The 26064-nt window shown below is 44.3% G+C and overlaps 1 protein-coding gene across 1 annotated transcript; it reads right to left on the bottom strand.

Annotated features, from left to right (window-relative positions):
• Nucleotides 1-360: 360 nt before the first annotated feature.
• LOC138956309 (arginine kinase-like) lies at nt 361-25896 on the bottom strand. Its single transcript, XM_070327704.1, is given in 12 exon segments — nt 361-1815; nt 4132-4312; nt 4824-4989; nt 5477-5625; nt 6396-6652; nt 8505-8639; nt 14951-15115; nt 16233-16413; nt 18459-18624; nt 19095-19243; nt 21441-21697; nt 25394-25896. Coding segments are annotated over 12 exon segments (2247 nt in total). The 5' UTR covers nt 25683-25896; the 3' UTR covers nt 361-1663.
• Nucleotides 25897-26064: the final 168 nt, after the last annotated feature.

Genomic DNA, 26064 nt, shown 5'->3' with positions numbered 1-26064 from the left:
TTGAATTGGAGCCCAGTGTGTAAATTGCCTTCCTTCTCGAGTAGAAATATTAAGCCATTCGTGTGTTGTTCGCTTGGTTATCTTGTGGGTGTTTAAGCAACCTGCTAGGAAAAAGCGGTTCGATCATGCTCGCTCAGTTTGGGATGTATTCCAGTCGATCGTTATCTTGTACTCTGAAAATTGGAGATACTGTACTTGATCCAGAGTGTGTGTGTGTGTGTGTGTGTGAGAGAGAGAGAGAGAGAGAGAGAGAGAGAGAGAGAGAGAGAGAGAGAGAGAGAGAGAGAGAGAGCATCCATGGACACACATGCACACACTGACAAACACGCGCGCGCGCACTCACATGACAATACTACTCAATCAATCTTCGATTTTTATTTTGTGTTTCGGGAATTCACAACAGGGTTTCACAATGACCGAAACGGTGATGTGAGAATAATCAACACGAGAAAAAGAAATCAATAACTTATCACAGGTTGAGTGGAATTAGGCCGGAAGCAGACTAGACATGACAACTACCACACATGCGCGACGATGTTGAGTTTCCGGTCTAGCCCCCTGCAGGATAACCCAACGCATTACCAGCATTCTTACCGCTAGCTTCAGAAAATGATACGAAAGAATAATGTCTCCGATGCATTTCTGAACACGATAAATATGCAAATGCGTGGTCTGGCTATATAGTTGAACTGACCGACCGCTATGTTTCTACAAAAGCGAGGGTTTGATGGGAAATCAGGTGGGTTTTTTTTCGAAGAGCGATTGCATCCCAGATGACGTAGGTCACGTGGGATTTCTACGTGCATGGATTGTCCCTCCAAAGTGACTGTCGTTCTTGCTGTAAATGCAGGGCCGCGCGAACTAGGGGGGTCCGGGGGCATGCTCCCCCGGAACATTTTTGAAAAACGGTTAAAATCTGTGCAATCTGGTGCATTAATTCTGGGCCTTGTTTTGAGGGTTAAGAGCAGCATTGTTTTGGTTGTGAGAGACACACACAAAATTTATTTAAAAAACAACAACAACAAAAACACTCAAAGCAAGGTACATGCTTTTTCCAGGGGTGGGGTTCGGAACCCCTGGAACCCCCCCTGGGTCCGGCCCTGTAAATGTACACACAAAATTGCAAACTCTAGCTAGCACGGGTAGCCGGTGAAAGTTGTACATCCGGGGCATAACATTTCGATGTCAGTTTACGACCAGAACGTGTAAAACGGATGGTAGGAGTTTCGTGGAGGCGAGACTGACTTCGCCAGCCAACAAAAAATATACTCAAACAACTCTTCTTCTTCAACAGCAGAACTGACAGAGACGCTTGGCACAGGTTCGGATGACATGTCATGACAAATTCAATCAGTTCTTAAAACCATCAACACTGCCACAACAACCCCCTCGGATCATTCTCCAACTCGTTACAAAGATCAGATCAACCTCTCAGTTTCGTTATCATTTGATATTCCTGGCACAGAAAAAACTACTAAAGCGGTGGCACGTTTTGAACGGCCAGCAGACTGTGTTGATATATCTCTCTCTCTATCTTCTCCGTCTCCCGGGCTCAACCAGAACAGTTTGTAAGTGAAGTAGAACACGCTATGTACAAGATGGCTGCCAGTGCGGATGGCGGGCGGCGCGGGGATCAGTTGTGGGAGAGACTTGGCAGGAGAGATTACTTGCCGGAGAGCTCCTTCTCCTTCTTGATGACGGCCTCCACGCCGTTCTTCATCTCCATGATGGCATCGAACTCGCTGAGTCCCAGACGCCTCTTGTTGGAGATGTCGTGCACTCCGCCCACACTCTCGGTGTGCTCACCGTGGATACCTGCACGTCAGGCAGCGGGCATCATATACAATTCAATTCAATTCAATTCAATTCAATAAAACTTCATTATCTGAATGCAACAAACAGAATTATTCTTTTTGTATGCGCTAACCACCTTCATCTCACATATGTAGGCTACATATCGTTCTTTCCTCCCACCTCCACCCTCCCCCCTCTTCCTCCTGCTAGATTTTCTTATTCTTTCTGGTTTGCTATGCTTTTCATCTAGATAGTTCCACAGTTTATAAGTAATGTTTGTCCGACATCATATGTGTGTTATCTTCCTACTACGTAGGGCGCGTAATATAAGCGTTCGCATGAGTTCGTTTCCCTGTTGTTTATCGTTGTTTATACAACTCCTGTTATGCAACCGAGGGGTGGATTAAATCTAGTTGATTATTTTTAGATAAGTGAGAAATTAGAACGAACTACTTTGAGTACACCAAAATCACACGTGGATTATTCGAAGTAAGAATAAAGAGGGCTAAAAAATAATCAATACTAGAATTTATATTTAGAACATGACATCATTTGAAACCCAGACGATTGGACCCTGTTGCGGAAGAATACAACGTTGACTCAAAACTGTAACAACAATGGCTGACGTGTATAAAGTAAACGCATAGGCTACCTCGCCAGGTTTGTTTTTGTGACTAGTCGACAGACGATGCCATTTGCTTTGTGTGTGTTTTTGTTGTTGCTGACTGTACATGACATACATTACGTGTAAAATACAGTTCTTTAACAGGCAACAAACCTTGCAAATTTCCAGAAGCTGCAATCTGAAGCGACCTATCTCTGATTCTAGCAGACGATCTCTCCAATGTTTAACACTAAATCAGCAAACTCTCCTGTCACATAGAACGTCCATTATATAGTGCAATGTTGAAATGAAGTTACCGGTCTGAAACATTTAGTCGTTTCTTCTGAGACAATCCTTGTTCTCTTATCATCTACAGATTTACCGCTGTCTTCACCACGCGAATTAATACAACAGAAGTCAGACTTTCGAACATACAATCTACGTAGGCAAGCATGATACGTCATGACGTCATATGATTCCTAGCATATTGACGTAATGCTAAACATCCGGTTATCCCGAGTTTTCTCCGTAATACATGTCCGTGGGTTTTTCAATGTTCGGTTATTTCCGTGGCTTCATGCGGAAAGGGAACCGTCGTCTGCAATTAGTCAACGACATGGACCATTCTGGTCCTTGTTGCTGACAAAAACATGATTTTAACACGGAATGTAATGTCAGAATAGCTATATATAAACGCTATTGTGTTTTAATCGTAGCAGTAGGGTCCAATATTTAGACGAGACAAGTATAATGCCGACGAGTCGGAGACTAAGAATAAAGTAAAACAATAGGGACTATTTGAATGACGCGCATTTGACACTCAGTCTGAGTTATTAGGCTGAAATGAAATTGCCTACAAAATGTCGTCTGCATGACTGCATGTTCGACCCGTGTTGTTCTTTGTATAAATAGCTCAAACAATGACAACTCGTTGATTACTGGAAAACAAACCACTCGTGGGTATTTGCAGCCGCTTGGTAATTCACTCGTGTGCTATTTCCCAGTAATCAACTCGTGGTCATTGTTTATTAAGCTCTATATTATTGTATCATGTTTGATTTAAAATTTTATAAAACGTTGTTTAAACCAAACAGAATTTTTTCTTTTGGCTCGTTTGCAAAACAACATCACATGAGAACACACTCCCAGAACGTATAGACACATCAAAGTATACATCAATACACACAAACCCCACACCACACATATTCATACCCGCACCCTCATACATCCTCGTACATACTCTCGTGTTTTTTTGCTCTTGATGAAAAAGATACATCCATTTACGATTATATCTTGCCGCAAAAAAAAAACCACAAAAAAACATACAAAATAAAACACCGTTGACATTTGACGAATGAGAGGGGAGACGAAGGGAGAGGCGGAGAAGTTCACTATTACTGTTTACTTGTTTCTTACTGTTTCATGCTCGAAAGGATGTGTCGTAACTGGAGTGTGTGTGTGTGTGTGTGTGTGTGCGTGCGTGCGTGCGTGTGTGTTAGCAATAAACACCAGTCAGAGATCGAGAGACAGCTAGACAGAGACAGAGACAGCCAGCCAGCCAGACAGGGACAAAGACAGACACAAACAGTTGGCGATTTGGGAGGAATGCTGGATGAAGTGTAACCGACACAGAAGAATAGTGGCTGGTACAAGTTGTTGCTTCTGGAAAACCAACCGACCAAAGCAATAAACGCAACACAAGCTATCAAGCAAGCCTTTCCAAATGAGCGTACCTCTGGCCTGGATGTTTAATTTGTCGCAGAATTCCTTGAACTCGGGGGTGGCGGCCAGCTTGGGGATCTTGATGTGCACCGAGGCGCGCAGCGTGGTGCCCAGGTTGGAGGGGCAGAAGGTCAGGTAGCCCAGACCGTCACGCTTGGCGAACGACAGCTTCTTCTCCATCGTCTCGATGGCCTGCACACAGCACACGGCATGGGATGAGTCGAGTCTTCAACGTTTAATGAGATACGATACCGATACCTCCACAGCCTATATGGACCTTACACGAAATGTTCTACTGCTAGCATGACGAAGTCACCGAGATCAACTTGGTCACTCGGCGAGTCTTCATCGTTTAATGAGATACGATACCGATACATGCACAGCCTAGACCTCACAAGACATTTTCTACTGCTAGTACTATGAAAAAGTCACCGAGATAAACTTGGTTGTCAAAATGTATTTGTCACTTACTGGGAGACATGTAGAGATGGAGAGACAGTGAAACTGAAAGAGAGACTGAGTGACCGAGTGAAAGAAGGACACAGACAGACAGACAGACAGACAGAGAGAGACAGGCAGACAGAGAGCACATGCATTGCATTGCATTGCCCTGTATCACCGTAGATCAACCCCCAAACATTGACAACAACACAAAGCAGCTAATCTATACCCGACCCATCTTGCCATAACTGATGACACTCACAGAGACGAGACGAAGGTAGACCTCCTTCAGGTCACCGCCCTTCTGCATGGAGATGAGCCTGAGGTGATCCTCCTCGTTGACCCACACCAGGAACTTCTTGTCGGGGGTGTGGAAGATTCCACGGCCGGTGGGCCAGTCATCGTAACCACTGGCGGCCTTCAGGAACCTGCACGTCACACAATGCCATTCAAGTGACAATTTGAACGTAAGATTAAGAACCACATCGAATACAAACAATGCTCACACACTTGTCACGGCTCACTCACATTAAGCTGTTAAAGGCGCGTGAGATAATTATCGCTCAGTTCGACTCGCTCAGTTCGACTGAGATCTTCAGCAGAGTTCACGAGATGACTTTATTACGAATCTGAACAAGACACATTTTGATTGTCAGTTTATCCGTCGATTTGCGCTCTAGCTAAGACGGCGGCATTTGTCAGTTAAATGCTTCTTCTCCACTATATTTCTTCAATAACATGATCTAGAAATGCGTCAGGTCTTTAACACTGAACGTTAATCATTTCATTCATATCCAAGCCCCGAGTGAGCCCCACCTGGTGAAATCCAACCTGGAGAAAAAGAAAAGAAAAAGAGGGTGTGTGTGTGTGTGTGTGTGTGCGTGTGTGTGTGTGTTTTGAGTATTGTCTCCTGACCTGTCGCTGTCGTTGAAGAGGAAATGGTCGTCGGTGAGCTGCTTCTGTACCTCCTTGGACATGCCGGTGAGGGGGTGGTAGGTGCCCTTCAGGGGTCCTTCCAGGGTGTTGAGAGCCGCCACCGTTATCTTCTCCATGTTTTCACGGTCCTGACACAGTGACAAGTACACACAGTGTTAGCACACACGGTCCTGACACAGTGACAAGTACGCACACTGTTAGCACACACGGTCCTGACACAGTGACAAATGCACACACTGTTAGCACACACGGTCCTGACACAGTGACAAATACACACAGTGTTAGCACACACGGTCCTGACACAGTGACAAGTACGCACTCTGTTAGCACACACGGTCCTGACACAGTGACATGTACACACAGTGTTAATAGCACAAACTCAAAGTAATCACTTTCCTTTCACCATTTTTCATATTAAAATACAACAAACTCATTAAAGTGTGACTGTGTGTGTGTGTGTGTGCAGGCGCGCGTGCATGCATGTGTGTGTGTTTTAGTGTGCGGTTTATGTGTGTGTGTGTGTGTGTGTGTGTGTGTGTGTGTGTGTGTGTGTGTGTGTGTGTGTGTGTGTGTGTGTGTGTGTGTGTGTGTGATTGTGAGTGCCTGTGAGCAATGTGTATGTGTGCGCGCGTGAAATGTATGCGTGTGACTGAGTGTGCCTCTTTCTTTCCCTCCCACGGCCTGGACACTTTTGTTCTCCAAACAACCCAAATTGTGAAATTTGGTGTCATCTGAGCTCTAAGTTTGCCATTACATTCACTCCCCCCCCTCTCGCTAGCCTATCCCCGTCACTCTCTCCGTCTAAAGAACACTTTCTTTCTTTATTTGGTGTTTAACGTCGTTTTCAACCACGAAGGTTATATCGCGACGGGTCTAAAGAACACAATCCGACACTAACCTCCTTGGTGATCACAGGGGGGAAGCCGTAGCTGTCATGGGAGCGGCCGACGCGGACACGCGTAGACACGATCATTTCCCCAGAGGGGTCAAGGTTGGGGAAGGTGATCTTCTCCTTGCCGAAGTTGGGCGTGGGGTGGTTGAGCTTGTCCACCTTGTGGTAGTCCTTGATGACGGCATCCAGCACCGGGGCGAAGACGGTGTAGCCATCAGGGTCACAGGCGTAGATGCCGACGCCACTATCGGGGTTCTCGCATCCTGCCAACGTTTTAACTTTCTGAGCGTGTTTTTAATCCAAACATATCATATCTATATGTTTTTGGAATCAGGAACCGACAAGGAATAAGATGAAAGTGTTTTTAAACTAATTTCGAAAATTTAATTTTGATCATAATTTTTAAAATTTTAATTTTCAGAGCTTGTTTTTAATCCAAATATAACATATTTATGTTTTTGGAATCAGAAAATGATGAAAAATAAGATTTTCAGATTTTTAATGACCAAAGTCATTAATTAATTTTTAAGCCACCAAGCTGAAATGCAATACCGAAGTCCGGCCTTCGTCGAAGATTGCTGGGCCAAAATTTCAATCAATTTGATTGAAAAATGAGGGTGTGACAGTGCCGCCTCAACTTTTACAAAAAGCCGGATATGACGTCATCAAAGACATTTATCGAAAAAACATTAAAAAACGTCCGGGGATATCATTCCCAGGAACACTCATGTAAAATTTCATAAAGATCGGTCCAGTAGTTTAGTCTGAATCGCTCTACACACACACACAGACAGACACAGACAGACAGACAGACAGACAGACAGACAGACAGACAGACACACACACACACACACACACACACACACACACACATGTATACACACACACACCACGACCCTCGTCTCGATTCCCCCTCTATGTTAAAACATTTAGTCAAAACTTGACTAAATCTAAAAACAGACAGAGGCACGAAGAAACAGAGAAAGGTTCAGCAAATATTTAAGTTCAGGAAGTCAGGTCAGCCAGTTTTTCTGACCTTGCCAGTGTATCTTATCGCTGTTTGAACAGGTCAGGTCACACACAGTTCTACTTCTATCACAGCCACAGACAGAGAGTGACCGAGTATCAACTGTGCAAACGCGTTTCTGTGTGTGTGTGTGTGTGTGTGTGTGTGTGGGTGTGGGTGTGCGCGTGTTTGTGTGCGTGTGTGAGAGAGCGTGTGTGAGAGAGAGTGAGTGAGTGAGTGAGTGAGTGCGTGCGTGTGTGTGTGTGTGTGTGTGTGTGTGTGTATGTATGTATGTGTGTGTGTGTGTGTGTGTGTGTGTGTGTGTGTGTGTGTGTGTGTGTGTGCGTGCGTGCATGTATTAACCCCTAAATGTGTCCGTGCATGTGTTCCGTTTATCTTCTTTACAGCACGTCACCCACCATTTTGCCAATCGGTCAAATGAAGGACAGACCGAACTAAAAATCAAGTACAGTCGGACGAGAAATCTTGCTGAAGATAACATTACACGAAAACACAAGTGCAGATTTCTATCACCAAGTGATTAATAGCGAAAGGAAGTGAAGCAATATAGTGCAGTTGGAACAATCTCGCCTCTCTGTGAAGAAACGAGCCTTCGGTGACTGAGAGAGGAGCAGAGATATGCGGTGAAACTGATAGCTTTCAAACAGCTTAGGTCACTGCATTGACATCGAAAGATATTCGCACTATCGCTCTATATCAGCAAAATGGAGATCTCACGCTGGTACAAATTCAGAAGCGTTTTGGGACAATGAAAGCAACATTTTCAAGCGGTTTTCTTGAAGTTAAATCTAAAAACAAATCTATTTCAGCTCCGGTAAGCTTAGCGTTTGCGGTTATTTTTATTGCATCACGTTTGTTCCAGCCCACAATCCTTCGAAGGAAATAGATTTAAAACGACCTCTAGCACAAGCAAGTGGGGATCAAATTTTCAAATCAGCACTTTTTCTAAACCGTAAAATCAGTTAAAACGGTTTAAACAGAAAACAATTTAGTCCAGGCGCTGATCAAAACAGCGAAGCACTGTATGCCAACAAGGAATTGTTTGACTGAATAAAACACGGAATACAATGATAAAAAGTGATCGGTACCTGATCGAATGCAATCCGCCAAAGTTCCACCGAATTTCGTTTTCAGTCCTTTCAACTTAGTAAAGAGATCTGGAGTAAGATGTTTTTTCAGCAACGATTTGCAGTTGGCTGCGCCCTGAAGTTTTTTCCACAAGGCTTCTACATCGGCCATGATGACAGCAGGTCGGAACGGGTGGACACACTCGAAAAAACCCAACTCGACACTACACAAGCAAGGACAATCACACAATCACCGGCAGTGGTCGTTACAGACTTCTCCCCGATCCGTTTTGGAACTGAGCTATTTCCAAGGAGGTGGATTTGACGTAGATGACGACGACCAATTCGGCCAATGGGCGTCGAGTTCACAGACCCGTATGACACCATCGGCAGGCTTCGGTAAAGTTCGGAAGGTTAATCCTCTTTCAGATAAGCTGCCGCTAACCTCAATGTCCTTCAGACGTGCCGCGCTAGCACTTTCCGCTCAACTCTGTTTGCACTTTTTGTGTTTCACTCGCTGCTTCCCGGCTTTTTCCCCTTTCTAGGTCATCCCCATGCCAAAATCTTGTACACACGTGTGTAGCCTACTGTCTACTGATCGACACGTCTTACAGACATACAACGTGCTCATGTGAGTGGTTTGTGTGCAGGCCAAATCAAATGGTCAGCCCTTGGGTTTAGATCTGTTTTGAGGGTCGTGCTGGTTTTGGCAAACTTTTTTTCTTTTTTTGTTGTTGATCACACGTTCCGAGAATATAACGTATTACTTACGATTAAAAAAAGAAGACATAGGACAAGCGAGTCATTTTTAGAAACTAGCTTCCAGTTCGTTTAGAAACCTATCTCCAAGACCCAGTTTCACCGCAGATTGTTCTTCTTCATAGTTTTCCCCTCATACTTCCTGTTCTTTCCCTTTTCTCTTCTTGACTGAGTCACCATAGCAACTTGTTTTTCCCCAGACATCTGTTTCACCTTTCCTTCTTCTTGTCATCGTAACGATCTTTGCAACGCACACAGACTATCAACCACAGAGATTATATACTCAGTATTCTATATCTCTGTGCTAGCAACTCGTATCTTCCAACTTCAACAACGATAAGATGAACCTGTTGTCTTGATGCCCCCCTCCACATGCACACACACACCCAGCCGTCCTTCTATGGGCAGTGGCCCCCCGGGATGCACCAAGCATCCTACTAAGTAGTTTCAAAAGGCTAATTTAAATGTACGTAGGGCGTGAGTGTATGTGTGTGTGTGTGTGTGTTCGTGTATTTTATCAATTGCGGTGTCTAAACTCACGTAACAGTAAGTACACTAATGAGTGTACCTAAACGAGTGTGATTTCGCAGATGTGATTTCATAACTATTAACTATGTCGTTCAACACCTCCAGACATTGTGTTAATTTTGTCCACGACCCCCCAAGTATTCTGCTGCTTTTAACATTGTGAAAACATCTGCATCCAAACATGCGTGTGTTTCTTCTGTGTGTGTGTTAATCTTCGATTCAGACCCTTCAATTAACTACGCTTTTCTTTCTTTTTACATTTAGTCCAGTTTTGACTAAATGTTTTAACGTAGAGGGGGGAATCGAGACGAGGGTCGTGGTGTATGTGCGTGCGTGTGTGTGTGTGTGTGTGTGTGTGTGTGTGTGTGTGTGTGTGTGTGTGTGTGTCTGTCTGTCTGTGTGTGTGTGTAGAGCGATTCAGACTAAACTACTGGACCGATCTTTATGAAATTTGACATGAGAGTTCCTGGGTATGAAATCCCCATACGTTTTTTTCATTTTTTTTATAAATGTCCTTGATGACGTCATATCCGGCTTTTCGTGAAAGTTGAGGCGGCACTGTCACGCCCTCATTTTTCAACCAAATTGGTTGAAATTTTGGTCAAGTAATGTTCGACGAAGCCCGGACTTCGGTATTGCATTTCAGCTTGGTGGCTTAAAAATTAATTAATGACTTTGGTCATTAAAAATCTGAAAATTGTAAAAAAATTATTTTTTTTATAAAACGATCCAAATTTACGTTCATCTTATTCTCCATCATTTGCTGATTCCAAAAACATATAAATATGTTATATTTGGATTAACAACAAGCTCTGAAAATTAAATAAATAAAAATTATTATCAAAATTAAGTTTTCGAAATCAATTCAAGAACACTTTCATCTTATTCCTTGTCGGCTCCTGATTCCAAAAACATATAGATATGATATGTTTGGATTAAAAACACGCTCAGAAAGTTAAAACAAAGAGAGGTACAGAAGAGCGTGCTATCCTTCTCAGCGCAACTACTCCCCCGCTCTTCTTGTCAATTTCACTGCCTTTGCCGTGAGCCGCGGTGGACTGACGATATATGCTACGAGTATTCGGTCTTGCTGCGTTGCATTGCGTTCAGTTTCATTCTGTGAGTTCGACAGCTACTTGACTAAATGTTGTATTTTCGCCTTACGCGACTTGTTTCTTCTTCTTCTTCTTCTTCTTCTTCTTCTTCTTCTTCTCTTTCTTCTTCGCTTTAAAGAAAAGAGTGTTGATAAGGCAACAGTTTGTACAGATTTTAATGTATAATTATGCTAGGAGATTCTTAACACCTATTGGTCTTCTATGCAGAGCAAAAGTACTTTGTGTGCAATTTTGCTAACACGACATGCCTGCCAAGATCGATAAAAAGATAGAAATTGAAAGCAAGAATGAGGTAAATTTAGTGAGTCAGTGTGTGTGTGTGTGTGTGGGTGTGTGTGTGTGTGTGTGTGGGTACGTGCGTATCTGCGGGCATGCATGCAAGCGTGCGTGCGCGTGCGTGTGTGTGTGTGTCTGTGTGTGTCTGTGTGTGTGTCTGTGTGAATGTGTGTGTAAATGTGTGTGTGAATGTGTGTGTGTGTGAGTTTGTGTCAAAGCGCGCGCGCGCGCGCGCGTGTGTGTGTGTGTGTGTGTGTGTGTGTAGTGTGTTATTGTGTGTGTTCGTGTGTGTGTGTGCGTGCCGCGTGTGTGTGTGTGTGAGTGTGTGTGCGTGTGTGTGTGTGTGTGTGTGTGTGTGTGTATGTGTGTGTGCGTGCGTGCGTTTACGTGTGTATGTGTGTGCGTTTACGTGTGTGTGTGTGCGTGCGTGCGTCTGTGTGTGTGTGTGTGTGTGGAGAACTGAATTTTGTGAAGAAGCCGGTTAGTCAAGGGGGGACAAATAGGCAAAATCACGATAAATGTCTGGTTCGCTCCCTTTGAAGGCATGGCACTTCAATAATTACTATATTGTTAAACTAGATGAATACCCGCTGTTGCTGTTCTTTGCTGTACGGTTGCTGTTCTACGGCTGTTACTGGTGTTGCTGCAACTTTCACCTGTATGCACCACTGCGCCACTGTTTCATCGAATGGACCCTGGCTACACTGAGAGTTGAGTGCACCCATGCGTAGACCATCTTGTCATCTTTCTAACCCTTTATGAAGAACTTTGAGTTGTGACAACGTGGAGTGTTAACGCCTGTACAGGCAGACTTTTTACAGAGCAGCTAAGTGTGTTCTAACTTTACACGGTTCAGCGTGTTCTTATTATTTCATAAACTTTAACTGGCTTTTGTCAGTTATTTTTCTTTTACGACTTGGTCGTGAAAACACGTTTAGCTTCACGAGAAGAGGGAGGTGGAGAGTTAGTGTATATAAACAGACGTCTGGAACTTATACTTTTGTTGATTCTAACTTGTCAGGGCCGGACCAAATGAGTTGTAAGGGGGGGATTCCTACTTTTTGGGGGGGGGGGGGGCAAATCAGCGAAGTGGCGCGCGCGAACTAGGGGGGTCCGGGGGCATGCTCCCCCGGAAAATTTTTGAAAAACGGTTAAAATCTGTGCAATCTGGTGCATTTTGGGCCTTGGTTAAGAGCAGCATTGTTTTGGTGGGGGGGGGGTACCTTTTTCTCATCGGATTTCACATTGAATAAAATTTGTTAGAGACACACACAAAATTTATTTAAAAAATTTTTTTTTTTTTAAAAACACTCAAAGCAAGGTACATGACCCCCCCCCCCCCCCCTGGGTCCGGCCCTGCTTGTTGTGTGTGACTGCGAGAGTGGATCGTGGTGTGGTTAGTCAGTTAGCAGTAATTGACCGTTTTAGGTCATTCATTTGACCATTAATACGTGACAGTGTGTGTGTGTGTGTCTGTACTTTTCTTGTTATGATTTTCCGAGGGCAGAAATTGAACATCTCATGTAGGTGCACATCAGAAATGTTTTAGCTCTGAGATAACCTTTCGTTACACATTAGGGTGGTTACTTCCCCTGCGATGAGAAGCCGGTGTAAGCTTATGAAGAGTTACGAGCCCTGTTTCCATATCATTTCCGAACACCCATGTATACGATCCTTTGGATTTTTGTTCTCGTACGTTTTTCTTTCTTTAACTTTGGATTTCCCTTTTTTGTTGTTGACAATGTTTAATAATTGGGTCCCAAATTAACTTCCTCCGTTCGTAGTATGTCATGGAGTTATGTCCCTTGAACATAAAACCAATCATGGTTCAAGTAATGCATCAGTGACAGTGTCCCGAGAGAGAGAGGAATAAAAAAAAAAGTAAAATGACCTTGATAACATGGACATGCGTTACTGTACTCGTTATTGTACTCTTTCAAAAATATTATATTTTCCATGATACTTTCGCCCTGCCTAAATCGAACATAGAAACTTGTGATAATTGAACAAGTTAGGGCTTGATTTTCTGCAGTTTTAAAACCTGGCCAGTATATGTTCCAGTATACCACGTACGCTTTGTGATGAGGCGTGTCACTCTGCTGTCACTCCTCCCTGTTTTCCTATCATGTTCTTATTTTCTAATTCTGTATGAAACTTCAAATCTACCAACGTGTTTGTGTCATGAAAAAGTTTCTAAGTGTTCTACTATATTGAGTTGCGTTTCATTTTATGCCGATAGCATTAAATGCTTTTGTTTAATTGCGTTGCACTTTCTTAACGAACTCTTGTTTAAACTCATGTTCATACTTTAATGCTGGGGTTCATTTATTGCAATGTACAAGCACAGTCTTTGTAAGTGTGTATGAAAGTTCTGTTTGACATTTTCAGATTGAATTGGACTGAGCCCGGTGTGTAAATTGCCTTCCTTCTCGAGTAGAAATATTAAGCCATTCGTGTGTTGTTCGCTTGGTTATCTTGTGGGTGTTTAAGCAACCTGCTAGGAAAAAGCGGTTCGATCATGCTCGCTCAGTTTGGGATGTATTCCAGTCGATCGTTATCTTGTACTCTGAAAATTGGAGATACTGTACTTGATCCAAAGTGTGTGTGTGTGTGTGTGAGAGAGAGAGAGAGAGAGAGAGAGAGAGAGAGAGAGAGAGAGAGAGAGAGAGAGAGAGAGAGAGATCATCCATGGACACACATGCACACACACACACTGACAAACACGCGCGCGCGCACTCACATGACAACACTACTCAATCAATCTTCGATTTTTATTTTGTATTTCGGGGAATTCACAACAGGGTTTCACAATGACCGAAACGGTGATGTGAGAATAATCAACACGATAAAAAAAATCAATAACTTATCACAGGTTGAGTGGAATTAGGCCGGAAGCAGACTAGACATGACAACTACCACACATGCGCTTCGATGTTGAGTTTCCGGTCTAGCCCCCTACAGGATAACCCAACGCATTACCAGCATTCTTACCGCCAGCTTCAGAAAATGATACGAAAGAATAATGTCTCCGATGCATTTCTGAACACGATAAATATGCAAATGCGTGGTCTGGCTATATAGTTGAACTGACCGACCGCTATGTTTCTACAAAAGCGAGGGTTTGATGGGAAATCAGGTGGGTTTTTTTTTCTAAGAGCGATTGCATCCCAGATGACGTACGTCACTTGGAATTTCTACGTGCTTGGATTGTCCCTCCAAAGTGACTGTCGTTCTTGCTGTAAATGGTACACACAAAATTGCAAACTCTAGCTAGCACGGGTAGCCGGTGAAAGTTGTACATCCGGGGCATAACATTTCGATGTCAGTTTACGACCAGAACGTGTAAAACGGATGGTAGGAGTTTCGTGGAGGCGAGACTGACTTCGCCAGCCAACAAAAAATATACTCAAACAACTCTTCTTCTTCAACAGCAGAACTGACAGAGACGCTTGGCACAGGTTCGGATGACATGTCATGACAAATTCAATCAGTTCTTAAAACCATCAACACTGCCACAACAACCCCCTCGGATCATTCTCCAACTCGTTACAAAGATCAGATCAACCTCTCAGTTTCGTTATCATTTGATATTCCTGGCACAGAAAAAACTACTAAAGCGGTGGCACGTTTTGAACGGCCAGCAGACTGTGTTGATATATCTCTCTCTCTCTCTCTATCTTCTCCGTCTCCCGGGCTCAACCAGAACAGTTTGTAAGTGAAGTAGAACACGCTATGTACAAGATGGCTGCCAGTGCGGATGGCGGGCGGCGCGGGGATTGTGGGAGAGACTTGGCAGGAGAGATTACTTGCCGGAGAGCTCCTTCTCCTTCTTGATGACGGCCTCCACGCCGTTCTTCATCTCCATGATGGCATCGAACTCGCTGAGTCCCAGACGCCTCTTGTTGGAGATGTCGTACACTCCGCCCACACTCTCGGTGTGCTCACCGTGGATACCTGCACGTCAGGCAGCGGGCATCATATACAATTCAATTCAATTCAATTCAATTCAATTCAATAAAACTTCATTATCTGAATGCAACAAACAGAATTATTCTTTTTGTATGCGCTAACCACCTTCATCTCACATATGTAGGCTACATATCGTTCTTTCCTCCCACCTCCACCCTCCCCCCTCTTCCTCCTGCTAGCTTTTTCTTATTCTTTCTGGTTTGCTTTAACTATGCTTTTCATCTAGATAGTTCCACAGTTTATAAGTAATGTTTGTCCGACATCATATTTGTGTTGTTTTCCTACTACGTAGGGCGCGTAATATAAGCGTTCGCTTGAGTTCGTTTCCCTGTTGTTTATCGTTGTATTATTGCATCATGTTTGATTTTATAAAACATTGTTTAAACCAAACAGAATTTTTTCTTTTGGCTCGTTTGCAAAACAACATCACATGAGAACACACTCCCAGAACGTATAGACACATCAAAGTACACATCAATACACACAAACCCCACACCACACATATCCATACCCGCACCCTCATACATCCTCGTACATACTCTCGTGTTTTTTTGCCATTTACGATTATATCTTGCCGCAAAAAAAAACAAAAAAAACATACAAAATAAAACACCGTTGACATTTGACGAATGAGAGGGGAGACGAAGGGAGAGGCGGAGAAGTTCACTATTACTGTTTACTTGTTTCTTATTGTTTCATGCTCGAAAGGATGTGTCGTAACTGGAGAGTGTGTGTGTGTGTGTGTGTGTGTGTGTGTGTGTGTGTGTGTGTGTGTGTGTGTGTGTGTGTGTGTGTGTGTGTGTGTGTGTGTGTGTGTGTGTGCGTGCGTGCGTGCGTGCGTGCGTGCGCGTGCGTGCGTGCGTGTTTGTGTTAGCAACAAACACCAGTCAGAGATCCAGAGACAGCTAGACAGAGACAGCCAGCCAGCCAGACAGGGACAAAGACAGACACAAACAGTTGGCGATTTGGGAGGAATGCTGGATGAAGTGTAACCGACACAGAAGAATAGTGGCTGGTACAAGTTGTTGCTTCTGGAAAACCAACCGACCAAAGCAATAAACGCAACACAAGCTATCAAGCAAGCCTTTCCAAATGAGCGTACCTCTGGCCTGGATGTTTAATTTGTCGCAGAATTCCTTGAACTCGGGGGTGGCGGCCAGCTTGGGGATCTTGATGTGCACCGAGGCGCGCAGCGTGGTGCCCAGGTTGGAGGGGCAGAAGGTCAGGTAGCCCAGACCGTCACGCTTAGCGAACGACAGCTTCTTCTCCATCGTCTCGATGGCCTGCACACGGCATGGGATGAGTCGAGTCTTCAACGTTTAATGAGATACGATACCGATACCTCCACAGCCTATATGGACCTTACACGAAATGTTCTACTGCTAACATGACGAAGTCACCGAGATCAACTTGGTCACTCGGCGAGTCTTCATCGTTTAATGGACCCCCCGCGGGTTAGGGGGAGTCCCATATTGGTTGGGACTAGAAAGAATTTACCCGATGCTACCCAGCATGTCGTAAGAGGCGACTAACGGTTCTGTTTCTTCTCTTCTTTTGTCTTATTTCTGCCTTACCAGTCCTTTCACCTATATTTCCTTCCAAGAAAACTCTCCCTACTATTCCCTGCAGTTTTCCAATTCTTTTCTTGTTGTCTTATTTCTACCTGACTGGATCCATCACCTTTATTTCACTTACCAAAAGTCTTCTTTTCCACATCTTTATTTCTCTGCACCCCGCATGTCGTATGAGCTGGCGACTAACGGATTCTGTTTCTCCTTTAACCCTTGTTAAGTGGTTCTTGTACAGAATATAGTCAATGTTTGTAAAGATTTTAGTCAAGCAGTATGTAAGAAATGTTTAGTCCTTTGTACTGGAAACTTGCATTCTCCCAGTAAGGTCATATATTGTACTACGTTGCAAGCCCCTGGAGCAATTTTTTGATTAGTGCTTTTGTGAACAAGAAACACTTAACAAGTGGCTCTATCCCATCTCCCCCCTTTCCCCTATCCCATCTCCCCCCTTTCCCTCGTCGCGATATAACCTTCGTGGTTGAAAACGACGTTAAACACCAAATAAAGAAAGAAAGAAAGATCGTTTAATGAGATACGATACCGATACATGCACAGCCTAGACCTCACAAGACATTTTCTACTGCTAGTACTATGAAAAAGTCACCGAGATAAACTTGGTTGTCAAAATGTAAATTTGTCACTTACTGGGAGACATGTAGAGATGGAGAGACAGTGAAACTGAAAGAGAGACTGAGTGACCGAGTGAAAGAGGGACACAGACAGACAGACAGAGAGACAGACAGAGAGAGACACACAGAGAGAGACAGACAGACAGACAGACAGACCGACAGAGACACAGACAGACAGACAGAGAGAGAGACAGGCAGACAGAGAGCGCATCTATGGCATGGCATTGCAGTGATGTTCCTAGGACTGGAGGGCAACAGGACAAAATGTCCTGAATCAAAAAACTAATAGGACATCATGTCCTGACTACAAAAAAACAATAGGACATTCAGATCAAGCGAACCAATCATGGCACCTAACCTTTTTAGATGACTGAGAATATATGAATAAAGGCAAATAAAAACTGAACAGTTCCAAATTTATTTTAATATTTTAAATGCAACAGTGTTCAGTAGGGTTACTTTCACACACACACAGACACATGCTTCAGAATGTCATAAGTGATCTTTCACACACACACACACACATAGACACACACACACACACACACACACACACACACACACACACACACACACACACACTATGCTTCAGAATTAATGTCACAAGTGATCTTTCACACACTTCAGAATGTCACACGTGATCATTTTCAGTGAGCTTGAACAGCTTTCTTTGCAGACATGTGGCGGCGGAAGTAAAGTGTCGCTGTCAAAAGTAGCGAGAGTTGTGGCTCTTGTAATATTGTTCGGTCGAGAGTTGCGTCCCTTGTGTTATTGTTCGACCAAGAGTGAAAATTGAAGTTCAAGTAGGCCCCGATTCGAACTCGTTTTAACGGGGTTTGATACTTCAGTTTGTACAGATTCTTCTTGCAATGACCGCTCTAGACGTAATACTATCGGACAATGACCGCTGACTTCGCGATCGGATCGGACATTTGACGGGACAGAGGTGTTTGCAATCGGTCATTTTACAACCTAAATCGGTCTATGACCGATGACCGACGCCTCGGAACATCACTGGCATTGCATTGCATTGCCCTGTATCACCGTAGATCAACCCCCAAACATTGACAACAACACAAAGCAATTAATCTATACCCGACCCATCTTGCCATAACTGATGACACTCACAGAGACGAGACGAAGGTAGACCTCCTTCAGGTCACCGCCCTTCTGCATGGAGATGAGCCTGAGGTGATCCTCCTCGTTGACCCACACCAGGAACTTCTTGTCGGGGGTGTGGAAGATTCCACGGCCGGTGGGCCAGTCATCGTAACCACTGGCGGCCTTCAGGAACCTGCACGTCACACAATGCCATTCAAGTGAGAATTTGAACGTAAGATTAAGAACCACATCGAATACAAACAATGCTCACACACTTGTCACGGCTCACTCACATTGAGCTGATAGAGTTCACGAGATGACTTTATTACGAATCTGAACAAGACACATTTTGATTGTCAGTTTATCCGTCGATTTGCGCTCTAGCTAAGACGGCGGCATTTGTCAGTTAAATGCTTCTTCTCCACTATATTTCTTCAATAACATGATCTAGAAATGCGTCAGGTCTTTAACACTGAACGTTAATCATTTCATTCATATCCAAGCCCCGAGTGAGCCCCACCTGGTGAAATCCAACCTGTAGAAAAAGAAAAAAAAGAAGGTGTGTGTGTGTGTGTGTGTGTGTGTGTGTGTGTGTGTGTGTGTGTGTGTGTGTGCGTGTGTGTGTGTGCGTGTGTGTGTGTGTTTTGAGTATTGTCTACTGACCTGTCGCTGTCGTTGAAGAGGAAATGGTCGTCGGTGAGCTGCTTCTGTACCTCCTTGGACATGCCGGTGAGGGGGTAGTAGGTGCCCTTCAGGGGTCCTTCCAGGGTGTTGAGAGCCGCCACCGTTATCTTCTCCATGTTTTCACGGTCCTGACACAGTGACAAATACACACAGTGTTAGCACACACGGTCCTGACACAGTGACAAGTACGCACTCTGTTAGCACACACGGTCCTGACACAGTGACAAGTACGCACTCTGTTAGCACACACGGTCCTGACACAGTGACATGTACACACACTGTTAGCACACACGGTCCTGACACAGTGACAAGTACACACAGTGTTAGCACACACGGTCCTGACACAGTGACATGTACACACGCTGTTAGCACACACGGTCCTGACACAGTGACATGTACACACAGTGTTAGCACACACGGTCCTGACACAGTGACAAGTACACACACTGTTAGCACACACAGTCCTGACACAGTGACATGTACACACACTGTTAGCACACACAGTCCTGACACAGTGACATGTACACACACTGTTAGCACACACGGTCCTGACACAGTGACATGTACACACACTGTTAGCACACACGGTCCTGACACAGTGACATGTACACACACTGTTAGCACACACGGTCCTGACACAGTGACATGTACACACAGTGTTAGCACACACAGTCCTGACACAGTGACATGTACACACACTGTTAGCACACACGGTCCTGACACAGTGACATGTACACACAGTGTTAGCACACACGGTCCTGACACAGTGACATGTACACACACTGTTAGCACACACAGTCCTGACACAGTGGCATGTACACACACTGTTAGCACACACGGTCCTGACACAGTGACATGTACACACACTGTTAGCACACACAGTCCTGACACAGTGACATGTACACACACTGTTAGCACACACAGTCCTGACACAGTGACATGTACACACACTGTTAGCACACACAGTCCTGACACAGTGACATGTACACACACTGTTAGCACACACGGTCCTGACACAGTGACATGTACACACTCTGTTAGCACACACGGTCCTGACACAGTGACAAGTACGCACACTGTTAGCACACACGGTCCTGACACAGTGACATGTACACACACTGTTAGCACACACAGTCCTGACACAGTGACATGTACACACACTGTTAGCACACACGGTCCTGACACAGTGACATGTACACACAGTGTTAGCACACACGGTCCTGACACAGTGACAAGTACGCACAGTGTTAGCACACACGGTCCTGACACAGTGACATGTACACACACTGTTAGCACACACGGTCCTGACACAGTGACATGTACACACACTGTTAGCACACACAGTCCTGACACAGTGACATGTACACACACTGTTAGCACACACGGTCCTGACACAGTGACATGTACACACACTGTTAGCACACACGGTCCTGACACAGTGACATGTACACACACTGTTAGCACACACGGTCCTGACACAGTGACATGTACACACACTGTTAGCACACACGGTCCTGACACAGTGACATGTACACACACTGTTAGCACACACGGTCCTGACACAGTGACATGTACACACACTGTTAGCACACACGGTCCTGACACAGTGACATGTACACACACTGTTAGCACACACGGTCCTGACACAGTGACAAGTACGCACACTGTTAGCACACACGGTCCTGACACAGTGACAAGTACGCACTCTGTTAGCACACACGGTCCTGACACAGTGACATGTACACACACTGTTAGCACACACGGTCCTGACACAGTGACAAGTACACACAGTGTTAATAGCACAAAGTAATCACTATCCTTTCACCATTTTTCATATTAAAATACAACAAACTCATTAAAGTGTGACTGTGTGTGTGTGTGTGTGTGTGTGTGTGTGTGTGTGTGTGTGTGTGTGTGTGTGTGTGTGTGTGTGTGTGTGTGTGCGCGCAGGCGCGCGTGTGTGTTGTGTGTGTGTGTGTTTTAGTGTGCGGTTTATGTGTGTGTGTGTGTGTGTGTGTGTGTGTGTGTGTGTGTGTGTGTGTGTGCGTGGGCATGTGTGATTGTGTGTGATTGTGTGTGCGTGTGTGCAATGTGTATGTGTGCGCGCGTGAAGTGTATGCGTGTGATTGAGTGTGTGTGTGTGTCTGTCTCTTTCTTTCCCTCCCACGGCCTGGACATATTCGTTCTCCAAACAACCCAAATTGTGAAATTTGGTGTCATCTGAGCTCCAAGTTTGCCATTAAATTCACTCCCCCCCCCCCCCCCCCTTCTCGCTAGCCTATCCCCGTCACTCTCTCCGTCTAAAGAACACAATCCGACACTAACCTCCTTGGTGATCACAGGGGGGAAGCCGTAGCTGTCATGGGAGCGGCCGACGCGGACACGCGTGGACACGATCATATCCCCAGAGGGGTCAAGGTTGGGGAAGTCGATATTCTCCTTGCCGAAGTTGGGCGTGGGGTGGTTGAGCTTGTCCACCTTGTGGTAGTCCTTGATGACGGCATCCAGCACCGGGGCGAAGACGGTGTAGCCATCAGGGTCACAGGCGTAAATGCCGACGCCACTATCAGGGTTCTGGCATCCTGCAAACACACGGAATGAGACACGGACATTTAGAGGAGTTGCCTGATTGTGTGTGCGTGTTGGTGTGTATGTGTGTGTTCTCATATCCTGTCAACATACAGAACGAGTCACAAACATTTAGAGGAAATGCTTGCTTTCTTCTGCGGTCGAGTATACAATTGTTGTTGTTGGTAATTGACTGAGTTCCTTGCCCTTCAAAGCATAAGGAAGGCCAGAGAGAAAGAGAAAGACAGAGAGAGAGAGAGAGAGAGAGAGAGAGAGAGAGAGTGTGTGTGTGTGTGTGTGTGTGTATGTATGTGTGTATATTTGTGTGTGTGTGTGGGTGTGTATGTGGGTGTGTGTGTGTGTGTGTGTGTGTGTGTGTGTGTGTGTGTGTGTGTGTGTGTGTGTGTGTGTATGTGTGTATGTGTGTGTATCTATTTACGTGTGTATATGTGTGTGTATATATAGAGAGAGATACAACAACAAAAACTCCAATAAAACAAAACAAGTCGCGTAAGGCGAAAATACAACATTTAGTCAAGCTGTCGAACTCACAGAATGAAACTGAACGCAATGCAATTTTTCAGCAAGACCGTATACTCGTAGCATCGTTAGTCCACCGCTCGTGGCAAAGGCAGTGAAATTGACAAGAAGAGCGGGGTAGTAGTTGCGCTGAGAAGGATAGCACGCTTTTCTGTACCTCTCTTCGTTTTAACTTTCTGAGCGTGTTTTTAATCCAAACATATCATATCTATATGTTTTTGGAATCAGGAACCGACAAGGAATAAGATGAAAGTGTTTTTAAACTAATTTCGAAAATTTAATTTTGATAATAATTTTTATATTTTTAATTTTCAGAGCTTGTTTTTAATCCAAATATAACATATTTATATGTTTTTGGAATCAGAAAATGATGAAGAATAAGATGAACGTAAATTTGGATCGTTTGATAAAAAAACATTTTTTTTTTACAATTATCAGATTTTTAATGACCAAAGTCATCAATTATTTTTTAAGCCACCAAGCTGAAATGCAATACCGAAGTCCGGCCTTCGTCGAAGATTGCTTGGCCAAAATTTCAATCAATTTGATTGAAAAATGAGGGTGTGACAGTGCCGCCTCAATTTTTACAAAAAGCCGGATATGACGTCATCAAAGACATTTATCACAAAAATAAATGAAAAAGGAGTCCGGGGATATCATTCCCAGGAACACTCATGTAAAATTTCATAAAGATCGGTCAAGTAGTTTAGTCTGAATCGCTCTACACACACACACACACACACACACACACACACACACACACACACACACACGCATACACCACGACCCTCGTCTAGATTCCCCCTCTTTGTTAAAACATTTAGTCAAAACTTGACTAAATGTAAAATCAGACAGAGGTTCAGCAAATGTTGAAGTTCAGGAAGTCAGGTCAGCCAGTTTTTCTGACCTTGCCAGTGTGTATCTTATCGCTGTTTGAACAGGTCAGGTCACACACAGTTCTACTTCTATCACAGCCACAGACAGAGAGTGACCGAGTTACACAGACTAGCAACTCGTATCTTCCAACTTCAACAACGATAAGATGAACCTGTTGTCTTGATGCCCCCCTCCCCCTCCCTCCCCCCCCACCCACCCACCCCAGAAGAGACTACTTCAAACACTAAACACAAAAGCGATTCATTCCAAGGCTAATCACAAAACCTCAGCTTTGTTCAGGCCTGTTCGGCATAATAAATTCAGGCGCTGCGCCAAAGCCTCCATAAAAAACACCCGCCACAACACCTGAAACCTGCACCGTGCCCACCGCGATCACAAAAGCCAAGAAGAACAGTTCTATCGCAGACCTACACCTTTTCAATTCTTCTTTACCTGCAATCTTGGACCGTTTCCAAGTTCTGGGCGAAATTAGTAGGGGAGGTGGGAACTCAGTTGGAATATATGTATGAACAACGACACGATTAAACCCACCCTCCTCCCTCTTCCACGTTACCCCCAGCTCCCATCGGCACCATAAAGTTCTAGCCCAGACACCCCACCCCCCCCCCCCCCCCCTCGGACAATGCGATCGTGTGTGCCAAGTGTGTGTGTTTGTACAATGGGTTGAGTTAATTGTCACGCGTGTTGCATTCAAACCTCTTGTGTTGGAATGAACCAAATGCTGAGCTAGGCCTATGCCAAATATATTGATCAACTAATATATTTTCACACGGATTTTGTTAGTTATACAAATCCCAGCTGTGAATGAAATCTGATTCAATATCACTTCTTATTTTCTATGCTCCCTTTTTTCATAGCCTGCTTTTCATTTACTTTGCCTTCAGAACACGCCCAACCTTTTTCCTTTTTTTTTTTAAATTCGGAAACAGATTCATTAAAAGATCAAATAAAATGAACATCGTTTCTGTACACAAACCGGCCCATGTTGTTGAGAGATCAAATTAGCAAAGGGAAGTAACTGCTTCACCCAGCAATTGTATAAAATAAGAACGTGTCCTAACTTGCACGCACACGCACACACACACACACACACACACACACACACACACACACACACACACACACACACACTGATCGAACCACGGATGCAGTCTACATTGTTGGGTGTGACAGACTGTACAGTTAACTTAAGGACGATCGCAGCACTCACTACGCATTGGCATTCATGGGTAATAACTACACTGACGACTTAGCGTCACACGCAACACAACGGTTATGGTAATTCATTCCCCACAGGAATTACTGCTGTGTAGGTATGCTACATGATTGTTTCGTGCATATGTAAGTCTAGAATATGAGAGAGAGAGAGAGAGAGAGAGAGAGAGAGACAGAGACAGAGAGAGAGAGAGAGACAGAGACAGAGACAGAGACAGAGAGACAGACAGAGAGAGAGACAGACAGACAGACAGACCGATAGACAGAGAGAGGAAGAGAGAGAGGGGGACACAGAGAAGTGGAGAGAGCGATATCTCTGGAGACCATGCAAGAAAGCATGTTTCTTGATAAAGCTGCTTTATCAAGAAACTTGCTTTAGGCATCTAGTTTGTGGCGGTGTGGCATTACAGTATAGATAAATAAATGAATGAGTAGATAGACAGCTAAATAGATAAGTGGGGAAAAAAACAGAAAGAAAGAAATAAAAAAATAAAACAAATTTAAAAAATGTAAATAGGTAATCAAATAATTATGTAAACAAATAAATTAATACATTTATAATCCAACACCAAAAAGAGACAGCTATGAATTTTCGAGTTAAGGAACGAATCACTTAGATCAGACACATTTACTGCGCTTGCCCCCAAAAGCACTTACTCTAGAACCCAATCAGCATCGAATACTGTCAAAAGATTTGACGCACATAATAGAATGTAAGATCTCTACCTCGGTTGCATTAAGGAACTTTTAAGGAAGCGCACTCTGATCTGAGAGCCCAGAGAAATGTACTTTCAGATCAAAGGTGTAACATTCTATAACACATGTACATGATTATCAAGGTATTAGGATTAATGGGATTACACTCGTACTCAATTATAATAGAACACTCCCGATAAAGTACGTCGAAGAATAGGAATGTTACGCAAACACGTAGACTTCAAAGGAACTTAGCATAATCTTGCGTATAAGCCGGTTTTTACAATCCGTCTTAGAAAGTAGTCTAATCCAAAGCGGATTACGCAAGATTAACAGCAAAACAAGAAGGATTATCAGCTCACCGGAACGAATACACTCTTTGAGCGTGCCGCCGAACCTGGTTTTCTTCAACTTGAGTTGCTCGTAGAGTTCGGGTGTCAGGTGTTTCTTCAGCAGACAGTTGGGGTTAGCGTGGACCTCGGGAGGGGGGTTCTGAAGACGCTCCCACAGTCTCTGCAGTTCTTCATCAACGACCGCTTGAAGGTTCTCGCCATTGACAATGACCTGCTTTTGCGCTGGCTTTTCTTCGGGGATGGAGGTCTTGTCTGTCTCCCGCACGCGGTCAACTTCTCGACTGTACCTCGTGTACATCGTGGACCTTTAACTTGTTCTTTTCTTCGCGTCTGTCCTCCTGTTTTGTTTTCACTTCTGATAGAATTCACTGCCGCACGTCAAGTTATAGTCCAAACGGTTGTCGTAATTGTAACACAAAGACTTTGTCTTCAAACTTTGGAGAGTGTAGAGTTTCGGTCGGACTGTATGCGCAAGTGCACAGAAAACACAGAAAGGGCGACACTGTAGGTAAAGAAGTGTACTGTACAGCTGTGTACGACAAGGGAAAAAGGAAACAGACCGCTGCTCGCTGCTAACCACGCGCGCCGTTGCTTGGATACCGCGTCCCTGCCAACGTCGAGTGAGCCGCTCGGCAAACATGGCGGCCTGTGCCTTACGTGACTTTGCATTCCGGAACCCT

This window comes from Littorina saxatilis, unplaced genomic scaffold (genome assembly GCF_037325665.1).
Source record: "Littorina saxatilis isolate snail1 unplaced genomic scaffold, US_GU_Lsax_2.0 scaffold_1126, whole genome shotgun sequence".
Taxonomy (NCBI): Eukaryota; Metazoa; Mollusca; class Gastropoda; order Littorinimorpha; family Littorinidae; genus Littorina; species Littorina saxatilis.
Note: the sequence above shows the minus strand (reverse complement) of the source record. Positions and strands in the feature narration are given on the sequence as shown.